Source organism: Periplaneta americana, chromosome 15 (assembly GCF_040183065.1).
Source record: "Periplaneta americana isolate PAMFEO1 chromosome 15, P.americana_PAMFEO1_priV1, whole genome shotgun sequence".
NCBI lineage: Eukaryota > Metazoa > Arthropoda > Insecta > Blattodea > Blattidae > Periplaneta > Periplaneta americana.
Window position 1 is genome coordinate 137,230,867 of NC_091131.1, and position 18,755 is coordinate 137,249,621.

At 33.3% G+C, this 18,755-nt stretch overlaps 2 protein-coding genes across 4 annotated transcripts in view; one reads left to right on the top strand and one right to left on the bottom strand.

Annotated features, from left to right (window-relative positions):
• The window catches only part of LOC138715376 (myosin-11-like), a 135,663-nt gene extending 129,214 nt beyond the window's left edge, over nt 1-6,449 (bottom strand). For all 3 annotated transcript variants that reach the window (XM_069848227.1, XM_069848226.1, XM_069848225.1), the window contains exon 1: nt 6,277-6,449. In XM_069848227.1, the coding sequence (XP_069704328.1) occupies nt 6,277-6,322 (46 nt within the window). In that variant the 5' untranslated portion in view covers nt 6,323-6,449. The remainder of the gene's footprint in view (nt 1-6,276) is intronic.
• Nucleotides 6,450-6,968: 519 nt separating this feature from the next.
• The window catches only part of Ostgamma (oligosaccharide transferase gamma subunit), a 62,376-nt gene continuing 50,589 nt past the window's right edge, over nt 6,969-18,755 (top strand). The window contains exons 1-2 of the mRNA XM_069848228.1: nt 6,969-7,127; nt 7,359-7,531. Coding sequence (XP_069704329.1) covers nt 7,053-7,127; nt 7,359-7,531 — 248 coding nt within the window. The 5' untranslated portion in view covers nt 6,969-7,052. The remainder of the gene's footprint in view (nt 7,128-7,358; nt 7,532-18,755) is intronic.

The window sequence follows — 18,755 nt, forward strand, 5'->3', positions numbered from 1 at the left end:
CCATGTAACGTACTCCTCTTTGAAAGCATGATAAATTTGATGATGGCGTATGAAAATAATTCCTTCTGCGGGTATTTATACTATGTATGGCTGAGTTAGTTAGAAAATTTTCTTTATTACATAAGAGGAAATTTATTGTAGAGTATATGTATTGATTTGTTAAGGTTAGAATCTCTAATTTTTTTTTTAAATAATCTACATGATTCTCTAGCCTTTGCTCCAACTATTATTCTAATGGCTCTTTTTTGTAATAAGAATATATTTTTACTATCTACAGAATTTCCCCAAAATATTATTCCGTAGGACATAATGGAATGAAAATAGGCAAAATATATTGTCTTTAAGATACTGCTGTTTAGAAATTGTTGTAACGACCTAATTGCGAAGCATGCTGAGCTAAGTTTGGGGGTTATTTCTTTGATATGATTTTTCCAATTTATTGTATTATTAATATGCAAACCAAGAAATTTGGTTGTTGATGTTTCTAGTAGAGGTATATTGTTGATAGTTGTGTCCAATGTTTCAGAGATTAAATTTGAAGTGGCTTTAAATTGAATTATGTTAGTTTTATTAATGTTTAATGCTAGTTTATTGGTTGTAAACCAGTCATAAATTTTAAGGAGAATTGTTTCTGTTTTATATTTGAATGTGACAAAGTTATTGTCTGTAATTATGATACTTGTGTCATCTGCAAATAGTATAGGATAACCTATTCCTTTTATTATGGGGCCAAGGTCATTTATAAAAATTAAAAAAAGAAGAGGCCCTAATATAGATCCCTGTGGGACCCCTGTATGAACATTTCCCCATGTTGAAGTAGATTTAAAGGAGTTATTAAATGCGTTGATTTCTACTTTTTGTTTTCTGTTCAGGAGATATGATTCAAACCACTGATATGCTATGCCTTTAATACCATAATATTCTAATTTTTGTAGTATAATTTTATGGTTAATACAATCAAAAGCTTTGGAGAGATCACAGAATATCCCTCCTACTTGTAATTTTTTATTAATAGCTTCCAGAATTTTATCAGTTAAATTAAACATCGCTTGCTCAGTTGATTTATTCTTTCTGAATCCAAATTGTTCCGGAATGAGAATGTTGTATCTATCAAGATGATGATATACTCTTTTATATATAACTTTTTCGAAGACCTTTGAGAAGACTGGTAGAAGGGATATGGGCCTGTAGTTTTCGGGCGAGGTTCTGTCCCCTTTCTTGAATAAAGGAATAACAACTGAATATTTCAGTCGCTCTGGAAATACACCATTAAACATTGAAAAGTTACATAAATAAGACAGGGGCATGGCTATTATTTGTGAACTGGCTTTTAATATTTTACTAGTAATTTCATCATATCCCGAGGAATTTTTAGACTTTAATTGTTTTAGAATTTTAATTATTTCTCGTGAATTTGTTGGAAAAATTTGAATATTTGGGAAAGTTACAGGAATAGATATTTTCAAACAATCGATGGCATTATTATTATTATTATTATTATTATTATTCTGTGGGATGTTTAGTTATCAGTTATTGAGAGAAAATGATTGTTGAATATGTTCGCAACTTCTGTTGCATCTGATGTTTTTCTATTATCTGTTACAAGAGTGTAACCTTGTTCTTTAATTCTACACTTTCCACTTTCTTTTTTTATTATGTTCCAAGTTGTTTTGATTTTATTATTCGACTCATATGTGGTACGAAATTTCCCCAATTAGCCACGTAACTCTGTACCATCATTAAATGTCAAATTTCACCTATTTAAAATATATTTTTTATGTTTATTATGTCTCAACCCATAAAATAAGTAGTTTTCTTAAATAATTTCCTTTTAAATACCATTTTCCAGACACACTATTTTAGGAAAGTATAAAAATATGACAAGTGGTACAAGGTCACTCCAAATGACCGTACTATTGTCCATTGCTTCATGAATGTCTTCAGTTACTCTGACAATGACAGTAACAGTAGGCTTGCTATGTTCTGCACGGAAGTCAGATTGATAGGGTCTAAAGATCCAGAAGATTGTGCTCATTCAGATAATCAGAAAGCTGTTTTGAATGATTTGTTCCAGTGTCTTCGACAGGGCAGGTAAAATGCTGATAGGACAGTAATCTCGAAGTACTGATGTGTTTTTGACTTTAGGAAGGGGATGGACATAGGCTTTTTTCAAATAACTTATTGGAAAAAGTTGCAGTCATAATAGAGGCATAAAAAAATGTGTCAATGTAGGTAATATTATATGCAAGATTTTGTTTACTAGAATAATGCTAATGCTATCTACACCAGTCGCTTTGGATTTAATCCGTCTCAATGCTGAAAAAACGTCTTCAGGAGTAATATATGTGAAGTGGAATTTTTCTCTAGTTGAACTTGCGTAATTTTTCAGTTCACTTATTGTATTCTGTTGTAGTTGAGTCTAAGAGGTAGAAGTTGCAGATACAAAGTGGTCATAATTACAGTTGGTTTAGAGAGATAAATTGTCTCTACCTGTTTGTTTGTATTCTTTAGTCCTACAGAATTCAGGTTTTGCCACATGATGGCTGATGTAGTGCTTGGGAATATATTATAAATATATCGGTACCCAGTTTTGAGTTTCTGATTGTCTGGGTTGTCTTGTTGAGTAAACATCGATCCCGAGGTTTGTGTCACATTTATTGAGTATGTTCTATATGCCTGATCTCGAGCTGTCATTAAATCCCGAAGGGTTTTTTTTTAGTAGGTTATTTTACGACGCTGTATCAACATCTCAGGTTATTTAGCGTCTGAATGATATGAAGGTGATAATGACTGTGAAATAAGTCCGGGGTCCAGCACCAAAAGTTACTCAGCATTTGCTCATATTGGGTTGAGGGAAAACCCCGGAAAAAACCTCAACCAGGTAACTTGCCCCAACCGGGAATCGAACCCAGGCCACCTGGTTTCGCGGCCAGACACGCTAGCCGTTACTCCACAGGTGTGGACTCCCGAATGGTAGTTGTAAGCCATGAAGCAGGTTGTCTCTTAACTCTTTCCTTTAATTTTAACATTGGTTTGAGGAAATGTTCCCTCGAAAGAAATGTGTCAATTTAGAATTACAAAGGGATAGTGATGTTCACTGTAAAAAATGTTCAGCTGAGTTCTCGATTGTTAACAGTGATAGGGCTGAAATATGGCAACTGCAACAGCGGAAAAAAAAAAAACAAATCAGCTGACACTAGTGCTGCATCTGGGGCTACACTTCCTACATTTTTCAGAAATAAGGATTTCAGACCTTAAAGAACGAAAATTGACATCAGTGGAAACGTGTTTTGTATTTGTTACATCATAATCAGTCATTTCGTTCTACAGATTGTAACTTCGAAATTTGTTAGGAAGTGTTTTGAACAAGTCTTGTGCTAGAATGAAGTCTGAAGTGATTGTAACGAATATGATCAGCCCTTGTACGATTTCAGAGCTTCAGAAAAACTTGTATGCCATATTACCAGTACTACAGTTTACAGATTCTTCAAACTTCAAATCTGTGAAATTGTTTCCATTGTTGGTGCACTACTTCCGTCCTTTTCCTGGTAATTTTCGATTTTCCAAAAATGATTGGTCCTAACATATATAATTAACCATCCCGAAACCGAAAATCGCTTTTTTGAAATTTTTGTTTGTACCGGTATGTCTGTCTGTCACCTTTTCACGCGATAATGGCTGAACGGATTTCGATGAAAATTGGAATATAAATTAAGTTCGTTGTAACTTAGATTTTAGGCTATATGGCATTCAAAATACATTATTTAAAAGGAGGGTTATAAGGGGGCCTGAATTAAATAAATCTATATATCTCGCTTATTATTGATTTTTGTGAAAAATGTTACATAACAAAAGTTTCTTCAAAAATAATTTGCGATAAGTTTTATTCCTTGAAAAATTTTGATAGGACTGATATTTAATGAGATAAATGAGTTTTAAAATTAAAATAACTGCCATCTAAGGCCGTGTAATGAATTAAAAAACAAACGACTTCGTCTATAAGGGGCCTTGGACAGCAACAATCGAAAGCTATGAAACATAGACTACAGAGAATGTTTCTGTGTTTGTATGAAGTAATATAGGAAGCTAAATTAACCGATTTGTATAATTAATTATTATTTCACCATTGGAAAGTGTAGTTTCTCTAGATGGACATAATGCTATAATGTTATTACAGTAACTTCTGATATAATATAATATGTAATATTATATAATATAATTTAAGTTATTTGAAGGGTTCAGAACCATAGTGGGCCAAGCGCCATTTACTGAATACGTAGAAAACAAGGGTTAAAATTAAGTTATTACCATAATTCAATGGAAACCTATAACAAGTAAAATAAAATATACACATTAAATCTAAATGATGTCAATCTTCATTAAACTATGGTTGCATGTAATAAAAATTAAGAAACATGTTAAAGGAATTGCCATTGCACCAAATAAGTGTCTCTGGACCAAAATGATCGCATTTTAATTATTTGGATGCAATTTAAATTAAGTAACATATTAAACTATTTATCCTTCTATCAAACACGAATGTTCCCTGGATCAAATGTCCTATTTTAATTATGTAATTAGTAATTACTTTATATTTATTTCTAAAGGGTGTAGGCTTATGACGTCTGTGTGTGCTGATAATACTACTGCAACTTTGAAGTAGTAAGAAAAGGTGAAAAAAATATAAAATTTACTCTGTCACACGTTAAAAGTGTTAAAATTGTTAAAAAGGTATTTACCTTCGTCTGAAGACGACGACAAATAGCGTCGAAACGGGCCGTCTGTCGATGGTAAATACCTTTTTAACAATTTTAACACTTTTAACGTGTGACAGAGTAAATTTTATGTTTTTGACAAAGTGTTAACGAGAACTTTAATCAATGTGAAAAAAATGTTTACAGTATTGTTCCGGATTCTTTAAACAAACCAATTGTAGCAGGCTGTTCTACTCATATAATGAATAATCATTAGGCCTATGTACAAATTCCGGTGGACTGTTTACCAGTTTGCATAGAAGTGTGGTAGGCTACAGTGAATAGATTCCTAGTTTTACATATAGGCTATGTATAGTCCGTGAATCTTCTTTACGTGAATTCTGTAAATAGAGTACGCAAAACTTCCTTCTTATAGTAAAACAATACACAGATAGCTTTCTTTGCTATACAGCATTGACCTATAACAAACTCTAGCCAGTCTTGAAATCGTAGGCTACTTTGAATCGCAGGACAAGTGCCCCACAATAATTATTAAAATATTTTTTCATTACCCATTTTCTGAAATGTGGCTACTTTATTCATTCCAATGCAGCAATTTTTAATGATTAAGTTCACTTCTTTGAGGGTCAATATGTTTCTATGATAGAAGGTTGTGTAGGCCTATTGATTACAGAACTTCAACAAAAATTAATTGCCAAGACATAAGCCTAATTGTGTTTGTTTTTCCTCATAGTTTAACCGAAACAAAGGTCTGGAAGAAAATTGGTTGCTTTTTTATTTCAAGTTTCAAAAACAATGTGTGTTACTAATTATATTCTACTGAGCAATGGTCTTCTTTTACTGAAATTAGTACTTTGAATTGGGTGAGACTAGGTTCAGTGATTGAATGAAACAGAATACAAAATCTATTTCAAGCTACAGCTTAAACTTTCTCAAACAAATATTCAAGAAAACAACTAAATGATTCAGCTTTCTTTGATGAAATTCCAAATGTACGGACGTCACTCCTGAAATGGTTAAAGGCTGGAACCCACCGCGGGAAAATTTCAGAATACGGATTCCTCACTGACAATTCTACCTTAATATTCTAAAAAGAGCAGATTTGTCTGTGTTTGTCGAATGGCCATCATCATGCTTACGAAAAGGCACTTTTCAGTGCCAATAATTTATTTTGTGTGCACAAGGTTGGAATTTTGAAGGAAGAGGGAAAGGAAGGAATCCGTGTTCTGAAATTTATCCTTTTCATTGAAGGAATTTAGGATTGGGTTGACTATAATACTGTGTATCGGCTACTACTTTCTTCTTATCAGAATCTGATCACCCTATATTTATGCCATCCAATATAAATTAGCAGCAATTCCTTAATGTAATAGCTAATAGAATTAACGTCAATATTCTAAACGCTCGCTTAATCACTACGAAATCACAAAACCTGCAGTTCTGACGTCTAGTAAAATAATTATCTTATGTATAGCCACTCTATAACATTTGATCTTCCCTCATCGCACACGGCTATATTGACATTAAAATATATCGTACATTAATAAAACATGGAACTTACTTGTTTGATCATTAAACCTTTGAATCCTAGCTCGAGGAAAAGACATGGTTACTTATTAAAAACCTAGTCCCTCCTTCAATTTTCGTCTTCTTGAGCACTGTACGCGAACATGAAACTACTCCTGATTTGCGCAAACAACCGTCCGTGTCAGTTGGTGATTTAAATTTGAACCCGACTGGTATCGGTACATTGACCAATGACTTCACTTCTACAGAAGAACAACCAATACCAATGAAGTATAGGATTGTAAGCTCATGATTGGAGAAACTCTCAGTCCGTGTTAACATGGCCGAAATTATCGCTGCCAACCACAGTGTAATTGATGACAAATAAAATAATTTTGTTTGTTGTTTATGGCGAAGGTATTAAGAAATACAACCAAATATTTTATAGAATATCATATAGTATGCAAAATAAAATCGAGCTAAGGGTATATGTAAGAGTATATCAGACTGAAATCTTAAAAGTTTAGAAGTAATTTTAATGTGAAAGATTGTACGCATTGCCAATACATACTGCACAACTTATACGCAATAAATTCAATGCTTTTGAGAATGTAAATATTGTATGGCATTTCATTTATTTTACCATTGTTTTATTAATCTTTCTCCAATCATTTACACTAACTGATTATGTAACAAATATTGATAAAATTATAAATGTTTGTACATTTCATAGACTATTTCTTCTTTTGTAAGTTGGCAACGCTGACTTCATCAGCTGTTGACCCACTGAGTTACACGTTACACGTAAACAAGTTAAAAGCTTGCCGGAAAATGAAGTGGTTGTTTATAATTGTAACAGTTTTCTATGTAATAAAAGCTACAAATGGTCAACAAAGAAAAAAAGATGTAAGAATAATTTTATACCATTCTAAATGTTGCTTGCATTGAGTTTGTATACTACAGGTACTGGAATCTAGCAAATTTGTGATTCTGTATTTTGGATTGAGAAATGAATTTACTTCTTAGACTAAATTGCATTATGCTATAGTTCGGGTGATAATCATGTATTTTATATAGCAATAGAAACATTTTTGTATGAAGCCGTTTATATAATAGGCCTATGTTTACTTTATCCAGGGGCAAAGCCTTAGCGAGAGAGTTCAACAGTTAACTGATATGAATCTTAAGCGATCAGTTCTCCGTTTCAATGGTAACAAGTTCCGAGATTATGTGAAGACAACTCCTCGCAATTATTCCGTCATTGTTATGTTTACAGCAATGGCCGCACAACGACAGTGTGCAATCTGTAGGTAAGTTTCTACTATACACATTCCTGATAGAAATTCTTTAGTAAACCTGAAATGTCTACTCGTACTCAGTACCACACGTTACCCATATATGTAAAGGTGCGTACACACTTAGCGAACGAACAACGAACGAATGATGAAGCAAAACTTCGTTGTTCGTTTGCTGTTTGAAGCGACGTACAAATCATCAGCAAATTGTCAGAAAACATTCACATTCGCTGATTATCCGCTATAAAGGCAGACGAAAATATAATTATAGCAAGTGCAGGCCTGTTTCATAAACACAGTAATAATATTAAGTAATAGTATTGCAGTCATGAAAACAATTTTATTAACCGACTAAATTCTGTTTCATAAACGTTTTGCACGAGTCATAAAATACGTACAGTAGCCAGATGATTTGAGGTTAAGGCTGACAAACATAACCAAGTTGGTCTGCACTCTATAGCTATTTATATTATTCTCTCTGTTAACAGTTGTTGAATGAAATAAGTTTTGAAGTACTATCTTTAATAGCAACAACAGAGTAAATCGTAATATGTGTGAAGGTTTGGGAGACAATTTATTTCAGATAAGATTGTAAATCACTGCAACTCGAAGTTATTGTTTCTGTTATTTGATTCAGTTGATTTACGAGTAAAAGAAACAATATGATAAATCTAAAATATTGTGAACAGATATTTATCATTCCTAATTGTTCACGTTTCTGCTGTTGTGAAGTTTACAATTCCAAAAACAGTGTCTCAGTGACAGAAGCGTGTGTGTGCGCGCGCGTGTGTAAAAATTGGACCTCGTTATCTAAAGAAGTACCATATGAAAATGTTAAGCAGTGAAAACTTTTGATGACAATATTGTAGCAGCCTTAAGGACAGTGTTAACGACAGGGTTAGTGGACCCTGCAAAGCGTCCTATGTAAGATATTTCAAGTTCCGTTATAATTCGGAATACTGCGCAAGTACTTATATAAAAAGGCTTAAAAATTATTGGTGCAAGCGTAAATAAATACACATAAAAATTACTCTTTTACCAAAAATAAATAAGCAATGCAATAACGACATAAGTACTTACGCGGTGAAGTCGTTCCTAGAAAATATAGTGTTTGAGTTTGAAGGTGTGGATGTTGTAGAAGATTCATGTTATGACGAAATTAATAAAAATACTGAAATTGTCTTAATGGGTTTTTATTGCTGATTATGTTGTAAGTAGTATTTTCAAGAAGTTACCTGACTATACAAAATGCAAATACACATGTTCTAATTAGAGATTGTGATGTGGAATTGTGGATACGGTACCTATAAATCTCGTAAGTTAATTTTAGTTTATGCCCTCAATAGGGGTGGTTTAAAGTAGTCCACATATTTTGTAATAGATCTACTTGTTGATATATGTCTGCAAAAGATTTTGGCTCACCAAGATCTTCACAATGTTAATTAGTGAAGAGTATATAGATTCAGGTTGTCACAAATATACACTGAAAAAACATTTCAATAGGTACAGAAAATATTAATATTACTGTATTTTGTTATGTAGATGTCCCATAGGCATATATTTCTGAACAATTATTATAATTTAAAAAATGACGAGAAAGGAGGGAAAAACGTTAAGTTCAATCATTCAAATAACATAAAATAATGTAAAATATACAGTAATTACTTTCTAACAGTTCTATACTGTAATTGAATTTAATTTAGGTTTCATCCTTTCCAATTGTTCCTCTTTTACAATTAGATAAGATAGTTTTCAATTTCAGCCTGGTCCACCTACATTGGCACCTATGACAGTTTGTAAGTATTTGTAAGTATGGAGAGGGACTTTGTTAGTCATTCATTTTGTCTCTTATGCTTTTTAAAATGGGGAAAAGACGTGAAAATAACTTGAAGGAACAGAGTTTTTTTGCGAAAAGTTCTCGAATTGAAAGGTCAACTATTTCATTATATTCGTAACTTTCTTGCATATGGTTGTAGGATATTCGTTGTCTAAAATTTCTTGGACGTCGGACAAACACTCCCTCTTCATCACTATTTGAGTCAGAATTATCCATTTCAAATGGTTTCATGGTTTTATCTTCAAAATCTAACCCTACATTGGCATTTACTTTTTACAAATTATTAAACTATTACTTAAAATACGTTAATATTATTAATAAATTTAATTATCTTTGCTGCTTTATGAAACACTTTAGTAATATTATTATTTATTTTAGTAATAATATGAGCGTTTACAGTAATAAATAATATTATTAAATATTACTTTTATGAAACAGAACAGTAATAATATTACTTAATGTTATTACCTTTTTAGTAATGAAATAGGCCCCAGGGGAAAGTTTCAGTACACGGATACCTCACTGACAATAATTATCTTAAAATATTAAAAAGAGAGGTTTGTCTGTGTTTGTCGTATGCGCATCATGCTTACGAAAAGACACTTTTCAATGCCAATAATTTATTTTGTGTGCACAAGGTTGGAACTTTGTTTTTTCTGGGCGTGAATTTGTCCAAAAGGAACGACATATGTTTATACACAAACCAAGCTGACTCGTACACTTCATCACTCCCCATTCCAGAACTTTTTATGGAATTCTGTCTTTCACTCCAGAATGATGTCAGTAGGGATTCAATTTTCTTTTTGACTTCTGCTCCCTACAATAAACAAAAAACATATATCCACTGAAAATAAATAACAAAAATAATTTTCAAATTTTGCACGTGTTTGACTCGCCTATCTTGCAGCTAAACATCTTTCCAATAGGTTCCCAAACATCATGTTTTCTTATTTTATTGTGGTAAGTAGGATACTTGGAATTCCATGAAGTTTCCTGCTCCCTATATGCATTAATAAGATTTATAACAGCGTCTTCCGTCCACTCCAGTTTCGACATCCTGTTAGTGAAATTGAACTAAGCGCTGCATTCTGCTACGAACTACAAGCTAGTGGCAAATCCCGTCCACAACGAATACCAACTTCCTTTGATGTACCGACAAGCGACGGATCACTTCCGAAGGCAAACCAAACGATCGGTTTGCCTTTGCTGCGACGTACACACGTACCGATTTCAATCAACGAATGCAATCGTTTGTCGTTCGTTCGTTGATTGAAATCGGTACGTGTGTACTTCGCAGCAAAGGCAAACCGATTGTTTGGTTTGCCTTCGCCTTCCGAAGTGATCCGTCGCTTGTCGGTACATCAAAGGAAGTTGGTATTCTTTGTGGACGGGATTCGCCACTAGCTTGTAGTTCGTAGCAGAACGCAGCGCTTAGTTCAATTTCACTAACAGGATGTCGAAACTGGAGTGGACGGAAGACGCTGTTATACATCTTATTAATGTATATAAGTAGCAGGAAACTTCATGGAATCCCAAGCATCCTACTTACCACAATAAAGTAAGAAAACATGATGTTTGGGAACCTATTGGAAAGATGTTCAGCTGCAAGATAGGCGAGTCAAACACGTGCAAAATTTGAAAATTATTTTTGTTTATTTATTTTCAGTGGATACATGATTTTGTTTATTGTAGGGAGCAGAAGTCAAAAAGAAAATTGAAAATTGAATCCCTACTGACATCATTCCGGAGGGAAAGACAGAAGTCCACAAAAAGATCTGGAATGGGAAGTGATGAAGTGTACGAGTCAACTTGGTTCGCGTATAAACATATGTCGTTCCTTTTGGACAAATTCACGCCCAGAAAAAAAAAAAAAAAAAAACAAATTTCCAACCTTGTGCACACAAAATAAATTATTGGCACTGAAAAGTGTCTTTTCGTAAGCATGATGCGCATACGACAAACACAGACAAATCTCTTTTTTAGTGTTTTAAGATAATTATTGTCAGTGAGGTATCCGTGTACTGAAACTTTCCCCTGGGGCCTATTTCAGAAAATTAATAGTTCAATACCATTACTAAAAAGGTAATAACATTAAGTAATATTATTACTGTTCTGTTTCATAAAAGTAATAGTTAATAATATTATTTATTACTGAAAACGCTCATATTATTACTAAAATAAATAACAATATTACTAAAGTGTTTCATAAAGCAGCAAAGATAATTAAATTTATTAATAATATTAACGTTAGTTCCATGACTATTTTAAGTAATAGTTTAATAATTTGTAAAAAGTAAATGCCAATGCAGGATTAGATTTTGAAGATAAAGCCGTGAAAACATTTGAAATGGATAATTCTGACTCAAATAGTGGTGAAGAGGAAGTGTTTGTCCGACGTCCAAGAAATTTTAGACAACGAATATCCTACAACCATATGCAAGAAAGTTACGAATATAATGAAATAGTTGATCTTTCAATTCGAGAACTTTTCGCAAAAAACTCTGTTTCTTCAAGTTATTTTCACATCTTTTCCTCATTTTAAAAAACATCAGAGACAAAATGAATTACTAACAAAGTCCCTCTCCATACTTACAAATACTTACAAACTGTCATAGGCGCCAATGTAGATGGACCAGGCTGAAATTGAAAACTATCTTATCTAATTATAAAAGAGAAACAATTGGAAAGGGTGAAACCTAAATTAAATTCAATTACAGTATAGAACTGTTCGAAAGTAATTACTGTATATTTTACTTTATTTTATGTTATTTGAATGATTGAACTTAACGTTTTTTCCCTCCTTTCTCGTCATTTTTTAAATTATAATAATTGTTCAGAAATATATGCCTATGGGACATTTACATCACAAAATACAGTAATATTAATATTTTCTGTACCTATTGAAATGTTTTTTCAATGTATACTTGTGACAACCTGAATCTATATACTCTTCACTAATTAACATTGTGAAGATCTTGGTGAGCCAAAATCTTTTGCAGACATATATCAAGTAGATCTATTACAAAATATATGGACTACTTTAAACCATCCCTATTGAGGGGTAAACTAAAATTAACTTACGAGATTTATAGGTACCGTATCTACAATTCCACATCACAATCTCTAATTAGAACATATTTGCATTTTGTATAGTCAGGTAACTTCTTGAAAATACTACTTACAACATAATCAGCAATAAAAACCCATTAAGACAATTTCAGTATTTTTATTAATTTCGTCATAACATTAATCTTCTACAACATCCACACCTTCAAACTCAAACACGATATTTTCTACTTATGTCGTTATTGCATTATTTATTTATTTTTGGTAAAAGAGTAATTTTTATGTGTATTTATTTACGCTTGCACCAATAATTTTTAAGCCTTTTTATACAAGTACTTGCACAGTATTCCGAATTATTACGGAACTTGAAATATTTTACATAAGATGCTTTGCAGGGTCCACTAACCCTGTCGTTAACACTGTCCTTAAGGCTGCTACAATATTGTCATCAAAAGTTTTCACTGCTTAACATTTTCATATGGTACTTCTTTAGATAATGAGGTGCAAGTTTTACACACGCGCGCACACACACACACACGCGCTTCTGTCACTGAGACACTGTTTTTGGAATTGTAAACTTCACAACAGCAGAAACGTGAACAATTAGGAATGATAAATATATGTTCACAATATTTTAGATTTATCATATTGTTTCTTTTACTCGTAAATCAACTGAATCAAATAACAGAAACAATAACTTCAAGTTGCAGTGATTTACAATCTTATCTGAAATAAATTGTCTCCCAAACCTTCACACATATTACGATTTACTCTGTTGTTTGCTATTAAAGATAGTACTTGCAAACTTATTTCATTCAACAACTGCTAACAGAGAGAATAATATAAATAGCTGTAGAGTGCAGACCAACTTGGTTATGTTTGTCAGCCTTAACCTCAAATCATCTGGCTACTGTACGTATTTTATTACTCATGCAAAACGTTTATGAAACAGAATTTAGTCGGTTAATAAAATTGTGTTCATGACTGTAATACTATTACTTACTATTATTACTGTGTTTATGAAACAGGCCTGCACTTGCTATAATTATATTTTCGTCTGCCTTTATAGCGGACAATCAGTGAATGTGAATGTTTTCTGACAATTTGCTGATGATTTGTACGTCGCTTCAAACAGCGAACGAACAACGAAGATTTGCTTCATCATTCGTTCGTTGTTCATTTGCTAAGTGTGTACGCACCTTAACGCGAAGAGGTCATAATATTGTACAGCACACCTACATTTTTTTAACATGTGAGGAAAATGTTAGTTCAATCGTACTTTTTACACGTGATCATTTATTGATACTATATTGATACTACATAAGATGCTTAAAATGGATGACGCTAAACATTTAAAGGTATGGGGGCAATTAACCATAATACACGATGAGTTACATTTGAAACCGCGATCTTTTCACATTGCCAGTAGGCCTAATGCATTAACTCATGTCTTATGGGATTGTAGAACTAAAGGGTTAATGGGTGAGGAATGAAAACTATTACTATAGTCTTCTCCTTTCTCTCTCTTCTTTCTCACTTATTACTCTTTTCATTGAACTTTTATATCAACACACACATACAGTTACCCTTAAAAGGAATGAGACGACTCTTGGTCGTCGGAAGTAAAAGTTCTACAGCGCGGTTCACTCGATATCGACGTAACAAAAAGTACATGACAAATACAAGAAGAATTGTTACAAGGACCACAACAAGGACAAGGACCAGAATAAGGATCACGAAGAAGATAGCCATTTAAGGCCACGATTTCAGAACATAGCTCGAGTCACAAAATATCATTGCTTCTCTGTACCGAATGGCAAATGCCTGCTATGGGATCTACATTCTGGACTGCTGCTAATGTCACTGTCTTGTCTCGGTAGCTCATATAGTAGCGTGTTGGTTCCACTGTATAACCGAAACGTCTCGTGTTCGATCCCATGTAAAACTTTTTTGTATTGAGGTGTAATTAATTTGTTCAGAGTTCCTCGACTGTCTAATTTGTCGAAAAATATGGAATAATTTATGCCCAATTTCTGGGCCTTACAAGTGGGCTGAACCTCGTCTAAAAAAATAAATCTTACTTGGAAGTTAAAAGTATTCGTCCTCAAACAAAAATCATAAGAAACAAAAAGAGACATGTTAACTTAAAATCTTTTCCACATGCCATCAGCTTCTATTATAGCTCTAAGTCAATCCGGCATGGATGTTACGAGATTGTGGAATAAGTTCTAATCCCCAGCGAGATCTTCCCAGGTGTCAACAACTTAATTCCACAATTCATCTCGATTTCGAGGGCATCGGTGGGCATAGGTGGCTATTCTTCTCTTTTTCAATTCCGCCCATAAATTTTCGATGACATTCAAATCAGGTGACTTTGGAGGCCAATTAATGATTTCGATCTCGGGTCTCCTTTGAAACCATCTTTGAATGCTTGCAGCATAGTGCACAGGATGATTATCATACTGGAACAGCAAGTTCCTTCGGGAAAACGTTCTCAAAAGGAAGGAATATATTTTCCAGAATGTGCTCGTAAGTTCCTGCATTAAACCGGCCATCGATGCATTCTATAACGCTAAGTCCATCGTAAGACATCCACCCCCAACACGATATGCTAAAGCACGCCGATCTCTCACGTCGGTGCACATAGCACTGATCATGTCGGAGACCATCCTCACGATAGACACGGACTGGACCTTCGTAATCACTCAAGATGGTTGTTTTGTCGGAGAAAATTACATTTCTCCAATCGAAATCCACTCAATTGGTAGCGAAGACAAGACTGTCGACAGCTGGTGCTTCCCCCAATATTTCTATTTGCGCAGCCCTCCGGCTCCTAATACCGCAGTTCCTCAACCTGCTGATCACAGTCTGTGAAGAACCGGGAAAGTTAGATGCTGCTCTTATTTCGTTAGCAGTCCGAAAGGGGTCCTGTCGAACTGTCTCAAATAAGAGAGCATCCTCTTCAAATGAAGAAATCCGCGGATGCCCAGGAATAGAGCGATTTTCGACCTCCCCTGAATTTTGGTAACTATGAACCCACCTCGCAGCTGTATTTCCAGGAACACCGACAATACAGTCAGCAGATCTAGCCCCATATCCAGCCTCAACTAGAGCTATAACTCGCTTTCTCATGTCACGCCGGTTCGCCACTACGATGAGAAATGAGGGATGACGATAATACTTTAGTGTAGACAATGACTATTTAACGTGATATAGAATTATTGAAATAAGGGGCTTCTTGCACAAAGAGTTAATAAATCAATTATAACTTAAATATTTAAATAACAGAATATAACAGGAAGTCCAGTTGTTTCGAAACTAATCAAATTAAATTTAATTACATTAAGTAAACAAACCCCAAGTTATGACACCACATTGCTACAGCTAAATTGTAGGTTATTAACACAAGCATTGGACGACAAAACCAAACATCGAAAGTTCGAATCTTGCCGAGGAATGTAACTTCTTGATTTATTTTTATAACGTAAATCAGACTTACAACTACAGTCATTCATATTTCTTACGTCATTTATTAATATTTATAGCCAACATTGAATTTGTAAAGAAAAGACTTTAGAAATCTCATAATGGAATTTGTGATCTGTAGTGACATAGGTCTAAACAGAGATTATCTCTCGGAACTTTTCCGTAAAAATAAATTAAATTCACTCCTTGAAACTGAAAATCTTAGTCGTAGAGTAATTTTCCACCAGCATACAAGCTGAAGTAGCACGGCCATTGATAAAAATTTTGTACACAGAATTAGACTGAATTTCTATTCGACAGAATCTATAATCAATGGCTTGTCTGAACATGATAAACAAATCCTAAGTGTTTTCAATGTCACTGAACAATTGAGGACCGTTTTCACAAAACTCAACAAACACCACTTTAAAAATTTTACAGGAAATGTTTTTTTTAGTTTATTCTCAGACCTTTGATGCTATAATTCTGAAAAAAATTGGGCATTGTTCCTCTTTCAGAGATGCATTAATTCATATAAAGTGCAACTATTATTGTTATCTTAATTATTTGGAAAAAAAATATGACAAAAGTTAAGAATTTCACAAAACTCAACATATCCACTTTTTTAAATGCACATACCTTAAAATGTTTAATTATTTTTCATTCGCAGCTGTAAAATCCTCATCAAAGTCATTAATACGTATTTTAAAATATTGCTTAAGTACTCCTGAATTAAAAAACAGTTAATTGAACACACTAAACCTAATTTCAAGCTCCCCCCCCCCCAAAATTTGTTATTGACTTATAAGAACTCTTTATTTGCACGAATTAACTGTTTCTATTTGTGCAATACATTACACAGATCACTGAAGATCAAAATCGTGCACAATAATCTCAGTGCAATGGTTCATCATAATCTATTCTATTGTCAGAATCTTTGGCATATCCTTTTAAAACTTTACCCTTTAAAGCTTCCCCGCTCTGAAATACCATTATGGAAGTAACTCATTAACTTCCTCATATCATTAGCTTTGTTTTTGCTGACATGGTTCACCAGTGAAAGGTCAGATGCTTTAGACATTACAGAAGCACTTGTCTTTCTTGGTTTAAACACTTGAACTTGTATTGGTGCAGAAAAATTTGTGTTTTGTAAATAACACTTTACACGATTCTTACAAGTTCTTTGGTACATAAGTACTCTCATCTCAGGTAATTTAAATGGTAATTTGACTTTTACATTATTTTTTGTCATCGATTTTAAATCACAAGTATGCCACCCTTTGCCCAAAAGTTTTACGTCCCCAAACATTGTGATAATTTCATAATAATCTGATGCCAATATGATGTATTCATGTGTTCTCAGCTCTTTCTCTATCAATTGAAACACATGGTCCGGAGGCATATAGCTATGGTCACAGAAAGAAAAGAAAAGTTTAATTTCTTTAAAAACTTCAGAGCTTTCCAGATAACCAACAAGCATAGCAATCAGTATGCAATTTTTATTCTGAGACCCACAAGTATCTGAAAACAATCTCTAAGAGTTAATTTCAGGATTTTTCTGCGAGTAAACATTTTTTCTAAATTACCTATGTCATCCTTCAATGTCGTAATAACATACTTGTCACTTTTCTAAACGTAGCAGCACATAGGCCTGCTGGGAAACCTTCTCCATTTTCACCTCTTACGAAATATGAAATAGAAATCTTTCTAGCTTTTTGAAGTTCTTCTATGCCGTTTAGGTAGATCAATTTGCATATGTCTTAGCAAAAAATGATCCTGTTCAACTTTTGTGCTACTTCTGTCTCGAAAATTACTTAGATCATTTAAGCAGAAGGAACCTGCAGCACGTTTTTCTTTTTCCCTGTTCTCAATGATTACAGTCTAGTTTGGATGTATGTCATTATTTTTAGGCGCAACTATATATTTCTTACTCTTAAATTAACGTACTCTGCTTCTACTCTTCCTGCCCCTTTCAGTAGCTTGAACGGATTTAGAATACTCAGGGTTCTTATCCAATTTTCATCAGCATTCATAAAATACATGCACTTACAACAGCGGCCAAATTTATACTGAATTAACACAGGAAACAACAAAATATTATATAATATTTGAGCTCCGAAATGTGTCACTGTTGTCAAAATGCAAATATATTACATTATTGTAAAATATTGTAGCTTGTGAAACAGGATAGAAGTGTGAAATGTTGAGTTAGAGGATATGTTGAGTTTTGTGAAAACTCTCTACATTGAGGCACTCTTTTCAATGGAAAATGTTGAGTTTTGTGATATTATGAGCACTGCATCATTTTCCTCTCATTACAATTGACCAGAATCCGTCAAAACCCGCATTTCGAAAAAAATGGCGTTTGTTGAGTTTTCTTAAAATGGTCCTCAATTTCAAAATATTAATTTAAAAACTAAAAAATAGTCGTAAATGCTGTATCTAGTGATTATTTACATTTATGTCTACAAAATGAATCTTGGAAAACGTATATGTTACAGGTACTATTGATATTAAGAGTAAATGTATTGTATTTTTCACTTAATTTCAGAATCACTTCAGTGAATGTTCTCCACTCAATGTTGTGGAAAAAATTCAAAAGTAAAAATATGTAGATAACGCAGGGACTTAAAAATTTCATATATTAAAAAGAAGAATCTATATGTAATGAGTTGCAATGTAATGATCCTCATGTTCTTAATATAATTTATTTCAAGAAATAGTCTGCCCAGGCATCCTGGGTTGCCAAAAACACAGAATAACACACATATAAGAATAGTAATGATTACAGTAAGATAGATGAGCCAAATTTAAATGTGAACTAGGAGCTTAAGTTTAAGAAATAATAAATTTGTACATATATTTGTAACA